General features: G+C 39.8%; 1 protein-coding gene across 2 annotated transcripts in view; it reads right to left on the bottom strand.

The window, feature by feature from the left end:
* Positions 1-11,342: 11,342 nt before the first annotated feature.
* pard3aa (par-3 family cell polarity regulator alpha, a) overlaps positions 11,343-14,754 on the bottom strand; it is a 689,440-nt gene continuing 686,028 nt past the window's right edge. For both annotated transcript variants that reach the window (XM_051687637.1, XM_051687638.1), the window contains one exon: positions 11,343-13,887. In XM_051687637.1, coding sequence (XP_051543597.1) covers positions 13,488-13,887 — 400 coding nt within the window. In that variant the 3' untranslated portion in view covers positions 11,343-13,487. The remainder of the gene's footprint in view (positions 13,888-14,754) is intronic.

Raw genomic sequence — 14,754 nt, 5'->3', positions numbered from 1 at the left:
CCAGCATTAACGTGATATATGGGATCAGAAATAGACTAAAGTGAGGGAGGGAAAGGATGCAAATTTTCTCTTTTTCTGTTCTTTTCTAGTCCTGAAAATGTGCTCACCAGACCAGGAGGACAAAGCTTAAATTATTTTCTGCTCAGCATCCCGCATTTTTTAACTTCACCTCCATTGACACGATCCGCAAAGTTTACCAAAGAGATAATCAGTGATAAATTAATCAAATTTTTTCCCATGTTTGCTTTATGCAATTTATAGACTTTAACCTGTTGAGTTCAAACCTAACAAATGTAGATTTTAAAATGTATTTGGTCAATGACGTGACACAATTTTTTTTACTCCGGATCTATTAATAGGTAGTTGACCTAACATTTCTTTTAGAAGTGTCCAGCGGTGAGACATGCTACAATAGTCTAAATTATTATAAACTAAATGTTTCCAATTCTTCTATAAGTTTACAGTATAAATTCAGTTTTTAAGACCTCATATTCATTAAAATAGTACATGGAATATTTGTTTTTTAAAAACTGATTTTTCACACCACGGGACAATTAAAAATGAAGCAGTTGTGGTGGAATGACCCGCCCCTCCCTCTCGTCATCATCACCCCACCTCTGAAGGCCGTCCTTCAGCCAAGCTCATGACAGGTGTGGGCAGGAGAGAGAAGAGGTGCATAGTTAGTGAGACTCGTTTGGGCAGTGCGTTGGAATGAGGCACAGCTGATGTGTGTTTTGGCCTCGTCACTGCTGCCAAATAAACATAGAGTGCGCCTCTTCTTGGGGAGCTGGCTTCTATTCTCAGTGCACACACTGGCATCCTTGCATGGCCAGGACCAAAGCGGGGAGGGTTCGGCCGAGTTAGATGCATTGCCAAACCCGTTCCTCGTAGGACAGCACACGTTGCGGCCAACGGGCTAAAGGCTGGGCCGCCTTCCCCTCTCACCTGCCGCGGACCTGGGAAGACAGGCCACCAAGGACACCGCCACCCCATGTGCCACGGAGCCAGAAGGGGAGTGCGTGCGGCCGTCGGACCCCGCTCAAGCCTGGGCCATTCACCGTGAGGATGCCAGATTCCCCTTTGTTTTGAACACCATTCCCCCTGGACACTATTTTACCCATTTCTGAACATTTTATGTTTATTATTATTTCTAATAAACGCCTCTCCGAGGCTTGATGCTACACCCACTGTGTCTGTCTCTTGCTCACCCCGCCACAGTTGTGGAGAATGCAGGCATGAATGTGTGCAGAGACAGCACAGTTGGAAAAACACAGTGACGTTATCTTCCTCTTGTTTGCCGGTAAGATTAAAAGCCTGGAGTGGGATGAAGAAAACACAAGGACAGCCTCCCAACCACAGTAAAGTGTAAGTGGCATTTAATAAGCATTTACCAGTCGTGTGGTGCCATGTGAGGTTCGGACGTGTGAACGGCGATCTCTGCACACTTTGCTAGTTTTAATACTTTTTGTGTCTTAAACTGGTGAGATTCAACACACCCTGATTCTTAACTGTACTAGGGCTCTGGAGACATTAAAAGACACTTACGTGCTCAGGCTGACGCCCCTGAGCAGCATACCGCAAGCCCGGGAGATGATTTGGCTGGAGAAGTGAAGGAAAGTTGGTGAGAATTGTTAAAAGTTTTTGAATTGTTGAAGAACCGCTAACGACCAAGGCAGATTTGGAGCACGTCTGGGAGAAGCTGGAGAATTTGGAGAACCGTAACCAGTGTAATAACGTCAGAATTGTTGGAATTCCTGAGGCCCAAGAAGGTTGGGATGCTAAGGATGGCCGCAAAATATTTACATATCCCCAGCAAGTGATGTCCTTCATAAAGTCAATGGACTAAGTTATTTTGCAGTACTCACATTTCAGCCAAGTGAGCCTGACTCACTGAACATTCACTTGACCGTACGAGGAAACTGAGTGCCTTTTTTGTTTCTTTTTGTGCTGGTTCTGCCTAGCGGCTGGAGTTGCTTTGTGTAGTAGCACTCCTTCGGGACAGTGTTGTGGATGAATCTGCATGTTCTCTGTGCTTATGCCTCCTATTGGTTGGAGTTTGTTTTGTGGAGTATTTCTTGCAGGACATTGGAGTGACTGGGTCATTTGTTGCACTCATGTAGCAGTCGAATGCGCTGGCTCACTGAACATTCGTTTAACTGCCCGAGGAATTGTTGCACTAATGTTGGAATGTGGTTTTTATAATTTTATTTTTGACACACAATCAATTTTTTCTAAAATGTCAAAAGGTCAAATGTTAATATGAGTGGATTGTTTCTCTCCACATGGAATGTGAATGGGTTAGGGCACCCCATAAAAAGAAGGAAGGTTATCTCTTCTTAAACGTAAGATATATGATATAGTGTTTCTTCAAGAAGCACATCTTTCCCCACAGGAAGCTGAAAAATTTGGGAAGATATGGGGTGGACATGTTTTCTTTAGTGCTGGCTCAAGTAAGAGCAGGGGTGTTATTACACTAAGTAAGCATCTACAATTCAAATGTCTCAAACAGATTTTTCAGGATGTGTAAAAATCTTGGTCTTTCGGATATTTGGAGACTTTTGAACCCATCCAGTAGGGACTATACATTTTTTTCATCAGTCCATAAGATTTATTCTAGAATATATATATATATTTTTAATATCCAAATCCCTAATTTCATCTGTTGTTGACTGACCAATTGGAAACATTTTAGTCTCAGATCACGCCCTGGTGAGTTTAGAGGTGATGCCACATATAGAGAAAAAGAAATCGTATAGTTGGCGCCTTAATGTATCCCTTCTGCAAAATCCTGATTTCCAACAAATGTTAAAGACTGAAATCAGTGTTTATATGGAGACCAGCTGATCCTCAGTATCCTCTGTGGGCGTGGCTTGGGAGGCACTGAAAGCGGTTCTTAGGGGCCGAATCATACAGTATGCCTCATTCATCAAAAAATCCAAAGCACGAGAACTTGTGGAGTTGGAAGGAAATATTAAAAGTGCCGAGGCAGAGCTGAAGTGCCGTATGTCAGCTGATGGCCTCAGAGAATTGACCCGATTGAAATATAGATATAATTCTATTTTGTCGCAGAAAGTGGAGTTTTGGTTATTCAGGGCAAGACAGTCATACTTTGAGTCGGGGACAAAGCAGGGAAGCTTTTGGCTAGATATATAAAGCAGAGAGAGTCTTTTTCCCCATTCCCTCAGTGAAATCTGCTGGTGGTGAAATATTTACCTCAGCCATTGATATTAATAATGCCTTTAAAGAATTCTATATTGATCTTTATAGTTCCATGTCTTCGTCTACTGATGAAGATATTAGAAACTTTGTGGAACCATTAGATCTTCCTAAACTGACGATTGAGCAAAAAAACTCTCTTGATTCTGAGATAACCTTGCAGGAGCTTGACGAGGTAATTAAGTCCCTATCTACAGGCAAGGCTCCGGGGCCAGATGGTTTTTCTGCAGAATTTTTTAGATCCTATGCTACAGAACTGGCTCCACTTTTGTTAGAAGTTTATACTGAATCATTAAAGAAGGGAAAACTTCCTCCAACCATGACACAAGCCCAGATCAGTCTGATTCTTAAAAAGGACAAAGATCCAAGCGAGTGTAAAAGTTACCGTCCAATCTCCCTGATCCAACTAGATGTAAAAATATTGTCAAAAATTTTGGATAACCAATTAAGTAAAGTTATGACATCTCTTATACATTTAAATCAGGTGGGGTTTATTCGGGGCCGCAGCTCTTCTGATAACATCAGGCGAGGCATATTTTATTATTCGTCTCTAACCCCACTAGATCTATGCCTTGCCTCCACAGAATTATTAATTCCTTCTCTAATTTCTCAGGATACAGAGTCAATAAGTTACATAGGCCAAATGACAATGGTGGGTTAGGCCTACCCAAGATTTTGTTTTATTATTATGCATTCGGTCTTAGACATTTGGCTCATTGGTCGCTTCCACCTGAGAGAGCCCCTCCCTGGTTTTGTATTGAAAAAGAAGTTCTTGCCCCTATCTCGCCACTGCAAAGCCTTTCGATCAAACTAGCCGGAGAGGTTAAGTCGCACCCCGTTATTTTGCATTTGCACTCGATATGGACAAAAGTGTCCAGAGTGTTTCATTCGGATATTTATTTAAATGCAGCCTTGAGCATATGGCTGAACCCTAAACTATGTATTAATTAGTCCCCTTTTTGTTGGTCAGATTGGATTGTGAGGGGGTTAATGCACTTGGTGACTTATATGAGGGTGGAGTATTGAGACCTTTTGAAAATTTAGTTAAACATTTTGGCATTCCCAGATCTCAGTTTTATAAGTATTTACCTCTTCGCCACCTACTCTGCACTATTTTTGGGAGTGGCACGCACCCCCCTAAAGCGGCAGGTGCTTTGGGAGAGGTGATTGCTGCTTTTGGAAAAGGCAATGAAGCATCAGTGTATTACTGCCTACTAATTCAGAGTCTGGGGGATGGAGCCTTGACTTCTCTTAAGAGAGTATGGGAAAAAGATTTGAATTTGGTATTGGAGGATGGAGTGTGGACTAAGATTCTTAAAAATGTCAAGTCTGTATCTAGATGCAAGAGTTCTCTTTATGCAATTTAAGATTTTACATAGATTTTATTGGACCCCCTCTAGATTATATAGGCTTGGTCTTAAAGACACACCCACTTGCTGGTGATGCCAATCAGAAGATGGAGACACAACCCATGTTTTTTGGGGTTGTGTTAAGATCCAAGAATTTTGGTTGAAGGTTCAGAGTTTTGTGTGTGACGTGTTGGGCACTCGGGTTTCGTTTTGCCCCAGACTCTGTATTTTAGGCGATGGGGCGGTCATCAATATAGGGGATAAACATAAAAAATTGGGTTCTGACCAGTGTTATGACAGGCAGACAGATTTTTTTAAGGGGATGGAAGTCAGCTGGAGCGCCCTCATTTCGGTAGTGGTGCGCAGAGATGGGGGTGGTGGCAGCTTTCGAGGAGGTGTCATGTAGAAGGCTGGAGATCTGGGATTCATTTAATGAAAAATGGGGAAGTTATTTGGCGTTTTTGGGGGACTCTTGGGGAGGGACTTTGGAGATAAAGGCGTAGTTTTAGATGTGTATGATTATTATATATTTATTTATTTATTTTGTGTGTGCGTGTGTGTGTACTTGTGTGTGACCACAGGGATGTTCATTGGGGGTCGATGTGGGATTGGTGATTGGGGAGGGGTAGTAATGGAAGTTAAATGTTGATTCAATGTATATATGTTTTGTTTTTCTTTGTCAACTATATGAATCAACAAAAAATTGTTAATTAGAATAAGCATTTACCCTGCGTTTGGTTGAGGCTGTCATATTAATTTGTGTTTTTCTCTGTTCCCACCCAGGTGCAAGCGAGAGGGAGAGCTGGCCCAGAGAGGTATCCCCCATAAGTTCACTCCGACTGTAGGGCCTGGTTGAGGAAGAAGCATTCCCATGTGGGCGGCGAGGAGTGTGCACAGGAGTTTGGAGGAGGTGCCGCCGGGGCGATGCTTGGGGGTGGGGGGGTGGGGGGGGAATGTGGCCCCTACCTCTCATAATTTTTGCCCCACCTCTGAGGGCCATCCTTCAGCCAGGCTCATGATGGGAGTGGGCAGGAGAGAGAAGAGGTGCACAGTTAGTAAACCTCGTTTGGGCAGCGGGTTGGAACGAGGCACACCTGATGTAAGTTTTGCCTCATCACTGCTGCCAAATAAATGTAGATTGTGCCGCTTCTCGGGGAGCTGGCTTCTTAGGGAGCAGTGGTGGCTCAGCGGTTAAGGCTCTGGGTTACTGATCAGAAGATGGGGGGTTCAAGCCCCAGCACTGCCAAGATGCCACTGTTGGGCCCTTGAGCAAGGCCCTTGACCATATCTGCTCCAGGGGTGCTATATCATGGCTGACCCTGCACTCTGACCCTTTTTATGTGAAAAAAAATAATTTCACTGTATATGTGCAAAACGTATAATGTGTGATAAATAAAATGAATTAAAATTAACATTAGCATGCCCAGGTTCGGTCGAGTTAGATGCGTTGCCGGACCTCGGATCACCGGCACGTATTAGATTTGTCGCCAGGGAGGACAGCATGCATTGTGGCCGATGGGCTTGAGGCCAGGTCGCCTTTCCCTCTCACCTCCCACAGGCCTGGGAAGACAGGCCTCCAAGGATGCCACCACCCCACATGCCACGGACCCAGGAGGGGAGCTTGTGCAGTCATCGGACCCCACTCAAGCCTGAGCTACTCCTTGGACAAATCCCCGACCTTTACAGAGCCGCGTTTCACCGTGAGGATGCCAGATTCCCCTTTGTTTAGAACACCATTCCCCCTGGACACTATTTTCCCCATTTATGAACATTTTATGTTTATTACTATTTCTAATCAATGCCTCTCTGAGGCTTGATGCCACACCCACTGTGTCTGTCTCTTGCACACCCTGCCACACAGTTAAGGAAAAAAGGTAAATCAAATTGATAAAAAAACATAAAAGAAATGGTAATCAGTTACTATGCCTAAAACTACACACTTTTTTGTACATGTGTACTGTAAATTCTATTAATATATGTATATAATCTTGTGTGATCAATTTTGAGACTGAAATTCTAATTAAAATGATTACATTCTTGAAAAAATAAATTTAAACAAATAAAATAATATTTAACAAATACTAATCATATATTAAAATATATCATATATTCAATATTTTTTATTCTATTTAAATATTATGTCATAAAAAATTAACAGTTTTATATTAAATATTTTAAAAGAAAATGTTTTTTTTTTTTTTTTTTTTTTTTTTTTGTCAAAGAACGATCGAAAAAAAACTTTTGTTGAAAATTCCATAAATGTTTTTCCAAAACATATTCCATTATGAATACAAAAATATGTTTCCAAGACCTTGGTACATGCATTTTAAACTAGAAAAAAAAATAAAAAAAAATATATATATATATATATATATATATATATACACACATTTGTGCTCAAACGTTTGCATACCCTTGGAGAATTGGTAATATATTTACAATTTTTAAAGAAAACATGAATGAGCAGGCAAACACATTTCTTTTATTTCTTATGGGATTCATATTCAACTGTAGGTTATAACAGAATGGCACAATCATAAAACAAAACATGGCAACAAAGAAAAAAAATGAAATGACCCCTGTTCAAAAGTCTGCATACCCTTAGTTCTTAATACTGTGTATTGCCCCCTTTAGCATCAATGACAGCGAGCAGTCTTTTGTAATAGTTATATATGAGGCCCAAAATTCTTGCAGGTGGTATAGCTGCCCATTCGTCTTGGCAAAATGCATGAAGGTCATGCTTTTCTTTGGTCATCTTGCATGAACCACAAGTTTGAGATCTCCCCAGAGTGGCTCGATGATATTAAGGTCAGGAGACTGTGATGGCCACTCCAGAACCTTCACCTTTTTCTGCTGTAACCACTGGAGGGTCAACTTGGCCTTGTGCTTAGGGTCACTGTCGTGCTGGAAAGTCCAAGAGCGACCCATGCGCAGCTTTCGTGCAGAAGAATGCAAATTGTCTGCCAGTATTTTCTGATAACATGCTTGCCATCAATTTTCACAAGATTCCCAGTGCCTTTAGAGCTCACACCCCCCCAAAACATTAGTGAGCCACCACCATGCTTCACAGTGGGGATGGTATGCAGCTAATTTTTGTTCAGGTATCGTCGTATTGTGCTCCTTGGAACAACCACACCGTCTCTTTCCAGAGCAGCCTGTATTTCTCCTGAGGTTACCTATGTTTTTTTGTATCCCGAACAATTCTTCTGGCAGTTGTGGCTGAAATCTTTCTTAGTCTACCTGACCTTGGCTTGGTATCAAGAGATCCCCGAATTGGATATCTTTTTATATCCTTTTCCATCTTTATAAAGTTCCATTGCCTTGTTACGTAGGTCTTTTGACAGTTCTTTTCTGCACCCCATGGCTCAGTATCTAGCCTGCTCAGTGCATCCACATGAGAGCTAACAAACTCATCAACTATTTATACACAGACACTAATTGCAATTTAAAAAGCCACAGGTGTGGGAAATTAACCTTTAATTGCTATTTAAACCTGTGTGTGTCACCATGTGTGTCTGTAACAAGGCCAAACATTCAAGAGTATTTAAACTTTTGATCAGGGTCATTTGGGTGATTTCTGTTATCATTATGATTTAAAAGAGGAGCCAAACAACTATGTGATGATAAATGGCTTCATATGATTACTATCCAAAAAAAAAAAAAAAAATAACATTTTTTTTTTTGCATGATCAGTCATATTTTCAAAATCAATGCCAAAATTTCACAATTTCTGCCAGGGTATGCAAACTTTTTAGCACAACTGTATATATATATATATATATATATATATATATATATATATATATATATATATCACAATGGATGTCGATATTTGTCATTGACCCATTCACAGTCTAATAAACACAAACAAACTACTTAATGTAAACAGAATGGAGAAATGTTTTATTGAATATAGATTTGATATGTACAGAGAAGCTTTGTGCACATTTTGACACATCAGGTAAAAACATTGGGTAAAAACCATTTATACCGTGCATACAGGAGCTATCGGAACACCGTAGTACCTATGATATATATTGACCACAAAAGGTTGTACAAATACATAAAAAAAGTGCAGGTAACTCTTAGCTTTCTTTTAACAATTAAATTGAATGTTGTATTAAGAGATGAAGTAAAAAAAAAAACCAATAATGTCATGTAAAAATATGTGAATTTGGCGACACGTCAACTAGTTAACATGTAAAAACATCCCTCTACACAGGCATTTTCCATTTAAAACATCTTACGCATACAATGTGACACAAAATAGATAAGCAGCCAGTACCAAAGATAAACAAACAGCTGCTGTCCTGGAACGTTCTTTACCACTTTTGCCATTGGTAGATACAAAACTAGAAGCACGTCATACCACAGAACCAGTAACAATCAATAAAGGAAGTACCAAACCCTTGTAAAGCTGGAAGCTATGCCTTATTACTTGGTGTACAGAGAAGACAAACTGAGCCTTCTGCACGATGAATGGATGCGAGACAGAATGAGACGCCAGGCGGACTTGTGTTCCAACTAGTTTTAAAAGACTTGGAGAGTACATCAGTCAATGGGCTTGGCATTCCCTTTTGTGAGAGCTTATTGCATTCTTTTAGCCTTCGCTCTGGAGAATGTGGCCAAGTGTTTAATGCTACTGCCAAGATACAGTTCATAGACAAGAGAGAATCAGACACACACATCAACACACACATTATATATATATATATATATATATATATATATATATATATATATATATATATATATATAAATACATAAAAGATATGAGAGTCACATGATGTTTTTCGAGTGATTTCTGAATGAACAGAGAGCTAGATTTAAAGGGACAGTTTACCCCAAAAAAATGCAAACAAGTCTGAAACCAGTATGACATTCTTTCTTCCATGTAACACTAAAGGAAATGTTTTGAAAAATGTCCAAGCCTCTCTTTTCCATACAATGAAAATGGATGGGGATTCACACTGTTGAGCTCCAAAATGGACAAAAAAAGCAGGGTAAAGTACCAATAAAGCCCATGTGCTGTGTTTCAAGTTTTCTGAAGCCAAACGATAACTTTGTGTGAGGAACAGACCAAAATTTAAGTCTCTGCTGTAGCTCTCAAATCTCATTCACACTTCTGCACATTCAAACTTGGCATCTCATGACACATCACAGTAGGTCTGAAGTCAATGAGTGCATTTACATGGATACCAGAAAGCAGCATATTGCGAGACCGCATTGAGAAAGCTGCGTTCTTGTTTACATGGACTGAATAAGCGGCGTACTCTTAATTCCTGTATACATGCGGCTCGGTAAGACAGCAACATTCTCCATAGCAACGTAATATACCTGCAACGCTTGTGTAAGTATTAAGCAAGGCATCTGTGGAAGACTATTTTGCAATTTTATTCTCCATTGCTTTGCTTTATTAACAGATATTTCCACAGTTGTTGCTGTGTTTGTTTCCTTAACTTTCTGTTGCGACCTGCAACGGAAATGCGCTGCAATAGTGGGGATTTCCCTCTGTAAATACTCTGGTATTCCCCCAATGTACGAGCGTATATACGCTGAGGTTGGGGACAGTTGATATATTTGTGTATAAATGAGTATAGTTTATTGTGTATGTGCTTTACCGACTGTACTCCCATAAATTTTTAAGTCTTTCTGCTTTGTTTACTTCTTGTTGGGCCATCTGATGACGTGTGTTACCCTGTCTGTTCACGTACATGCGCACTCTTCAAAAACCCATGAAAACGCTGCTTATGTGTTTACATGGCCAGATATGCATGTTCTCCGGGAGAAACCTAGGTGTGTTAAACCTTTTTCTCTTAATCCCTTAAGCGGTGTAAGGAAACCGGCGTTCTCGTTTAAATGGTGTTTCAGAATGCCGCTTTCTGCAAAAACCCTGTGTGGTGATGGGGGCATGGCCGAGTGACATCTGTGGAGAGCGAGGCCGAGAGAGTGAGTGCGATAAGGGTTGGCACCTGTTGGAAATCACCTCTAACAGCTGTTTTGTGTTTTCAGTGAGAGCTGAGAGTGATTTAAAGGGCGATCCAGACCGCTGGAGGGAAGAGAGAGCCGAGCCTGTACATGTGTTTGTGTGTGTCAGTGAAGCTAACATCTGAGTTTGAAGCTTTTGAGTGAGAGAATATAAAAATAAACTATTGAGTTTGATTCACCATCTCCCGCTTCCTCCTTGAGAGAGTTAAGAACTTTTGCCACATCCTGGAGTAAACCGTTTTCTAAAGTGCATGTAAACAGGGTCAGTGAGGTCAAGCATAATTGGTTCTCACATGTCTTGTGACCGATTATAATGTACCAGGTAAAAATGTGTACAAATTTGCAATTTTTAGCTTGGATATTTTGCCTAATAACATTATCTTTTGTGCTTTTAAGAATAAAAGAAAATCGGTAACACTTTATTTTGATGGTCCCAAATAAATATTTAACTGACTATAAGTGACTTATCAACTGGCTTGCTATAGCTAGTAAACAGTGTTTCAACAAACATTCAGTAGGCTTTCAGTAGCCTGTATATAGATCTCTATTAATGACCTACTTACATATGTCAACTGACTTGCTATAGCTAGTGAACAGTGTTTCATCAAACATTCTGTAGACTTTCAGTAGCCTGTATATAGATCTCTATTAATGACCTACTTACATTATTGTTGAGAACATCAGTTCATTAAAAGGTCATTAATAAAGATCTATATACAGGCTACTGAAAGTCTACTGAATGTTTGTTGAAACACTGTTTACTAGCTATAGCAAGCCAGTTGATTAAGTCATTTATAGTCAGTTAAATATCTATTTGGGACCATCAAAATAAAGTGTTACAAGGAAATCATATGGGGTTGGAATTAAATAACAATTTTTTTTTTAATATGTTTTGGAGAACTCCCTTTAAACAGTTATTAGACTATATTTGTGCCTATGGGGATGTAAGCTGTAACCTGAGCTTTGTTGTATTATTGTGGAACGTGTGCGAGCAAATGCCCATTAACTTGTGTGATAAAACATTTAAGTGCGGAACAGATCTGGCCTCTGACAGAACCACTAAAACCAAAGACGGTTTGTATGAAGGTAGAGCTTAAAAAGTCACACCTACAACTACTGTGTTTAAAAAACACATACACGAAACATACTCAAATGCATCATACACTCTTCCAGCAAGTCATACAAATACAGTTGTAAAGAGGGGCATTGATTCATTCCTGGTCTGGACTGATTCACTGTTAGACAGGGTCAGATCTAGTTGAGCTTATTAGTCAAGGGATATTAACTACAAAATAGAGGAAAGATCTAGGTAGAATCAATTATGAAGTAGGTGGGAATGAGGAGTGTCACATGAGGTGTGAGTAACAAGTTTGACAGGTTAAAAGGGGTTTCTGTGGCGGTAGGTTGTGGGTTCGCAAACCTGTCAAAGTCTATTAGCTGAGTTCAGCTACACGGCTCGAGTACTTAGATTGACACACTAAGAAAACAACTAAAATTTGCATTACTTTAACCTGAAAAAATCTCTTTCTCAATATTGTAATGCGGAAAAAACATATGATACCTAAGTGAAGTGTGTAATTTCTGTGCCACTAGCATCAGCAAACAGAATGGCAAAAAGGTTTTCCCAACTCTCCACTCGTCTGCAATTGGTCGACACAAGAAAAATGCATTTATACATTTAACATTCTCTGTTCTGCCCATATGCTCATAGTAAAAACGGAACATTGTATTACAGTTAGAGCTGTCGAAATAAACATGTCATAGATGGATATTCAATGTCTTCTTTATTCTCAAAGTTTCTGTTTTGCCACAATGACAGCATGATGAATCAGATTAATACCTGCCTTTCATTCGTATTAATTTGCTCTTGCAGCTTCCTTTTCTGAAATGACTTTCTGGCATCATAAATTAGTTTGCGGGGTTTACAGGTTTGCAATTTAATTCATTTGCATTGACAACGGCCTTTATTTTGTGCACTTTAGGGCACACCTCTAAATTGCATATTCATTTCGCACAAAAATTCCCAAGACATGCTATTTTGCGCATCTGAAATACGCAATCCTCAGAAGACTACATTAGTAGAGCTTTTTTTGGAAAATTTTATTATAGAATTACTGTTACATACTGTTTTGTATTCTTTCATAAATTATAACTAAATATAATTTGTTAAAGGAAAATAATATAGAGTCAAATTACAGCACATTCAAAATCTGTGATTAATCACAACTGACTATGAAAAATCATGCGATTAATCACGCTAATGTTTTAATTGACTGACAGCAGGAATTACAGTAATTAGAATCTAATGAGTATCACCACTGAGGAATGATGGGAATTAAAAAAAAAACAAAAAAAAAAAACTCAAAAGTAAAATATCCGCATGCATTTCAGTAATGAGAATTTGGGGGAAATGCTTAATTGTCATGAAACCAATCTCAAAACTAAATCTGAATGATCCTCAAAATATGTTACGCATTATGAAATTGCATTTTTTTTTTCTCTTTTGGATTATTGCATGAAATATGACCCAGACATGTTCTTGACAGTTTTTACCCACTTACTGTACATGTTCTCAGCACACATACTTGGTAAAAACATGATATGTAGGTCACAATACTGTGGGAACGGCCCTGTATCAAAGCCTCGATGGGCTGTCATGTGATTGTCAAGATTACCAAGCATGGTAACATCAATGTATTCCACACACACACATACATACACACACACAGGAAGTTGATGGCAGACAAAGTTCTTCAGTGTGTACAAAGATTTCCATTTCATACAATTATAAAAAAGGAACGAGTTGGACCCACTCGAACAAACCTCCAAACAAATTACCCGGAATCCTCAATGCAGTCTTTATATTTATTATAGCTCTGTCTCACTCCATTCAACATTATTGCTGTAATACAGTTTTTCCTCACTTCTCTCTTCTCAGGAGTAGAAGGGATGGCCCTTCTCAGGGGTCTGTAGACGGTTGAGTCTGGCGAGTTGGGTGGGCGATGGGGGCACATCTTGTCGATAGGGACCTTTGGGCGGGGTAGGAACAGCGGTTTGGCTTAGAGGCTGTGTTGGCGTCTCCTCCATAGTGGGGAGTTTGGTTTTAGCCTCCTGCTCCTTGCGTCTCTGCTCCTGTCTCAGCAGCTCTTGGGTCTCAAGGAGTACGCGGGCGTTCAGGCCTGTGGCATTGGAACCCAGGTAGCCATTGGTAGATTGGGAACCCTGGTAACTGGAGTAGCGAGGGTTCTCTTTGGTGGTCTGAAAGCCATCGCCGGGAGGGTAGACTTTATCCCACGAGTCTTGAGACACGTTGCTAGGGTTTTTACGTGGTTGTCTGTAAGGAATGAAAGACAAGGGGTAAGATAAAACAAAGACAGAATCTAATTTGTCAAATTGTACGAATATGTACGAGTTGGCTTGTACAAAATTGTCAACCTAGTATCATAGAATGAACGTTACTATAAAAAAATGTTTGCAAACAGACTTTTACATGCCTGGTTTTACGTTTCATTGCAGTTTCCTGGTGAAATTAACACTAGAGGTGCAACAACAACTGCGTTTTATTCTGTTTCATACAAATCACAACTACAATGGCTGATTATGACTTTATAAACACTTATTTTTCACACTATTACTCACTGATATGTTGTGATATTGATACACTTTTACTGTAATGCATAATTTGAAAAACTATACATTTCAACACTTGTATTAAAGACCCACCTACATATAAGTGTTTCAAAACTTTTGTCCGGTATTGTACATCTACACATTTATTCCAAGGCGATTAGCTTCTGCGGTAATTCACCTGACTGAGTGTTGGACTTTAGACTAGGAAATTCACAGTTCGAGCCCAGCCAAGCACGGAAGCTGGCACGTGAGACTGAAGTAGCATAGAAGCAACACAAAATGATGTGGTTGCTCCAGAAAATTTGCTTTTCATGCCGGATTTGATTTTAGGACACTATCGATTAGGTTTAGGTTAAAGATTTAGGTTACGGAGGTACGTTTTACTCATTAAAACCATCTAAAATTCCCTCGTCTGATTACGACACCATTTCACTCACTCTTGGTGCCCCCGCTGGACATTTCACTAGGAAACTGCAGTCAAACTTGTAATAAGGCACATCATTTTGATTATCAAAAATGTTGCCACGGTCACTTAACGTTCACGAGATCAGTCTGAAAAATGTATGACTTT

This window comes from Myxocyprinus asiaticus, chromosome 44, assembly GCF_019703515.2.
Source record: "Myxocyprinus asiaticus isolate MX2 ecotype Aquarium Trade chromosome 44, UBuf_Myxa_2, whole genome shotgun sequence".
In the NCBI taxonomy this organism is placed as follows: domain Eukaryota; kingdom Metazoa; phylum Chordata; class Actinopteri; order Cypriniformes; family Catostomidae; genus Myxocyprinus; species Myxocyprinus asiaticus.
This window is presented reverse-complemented; position numbering and strand designations above follow the sequence as displayed.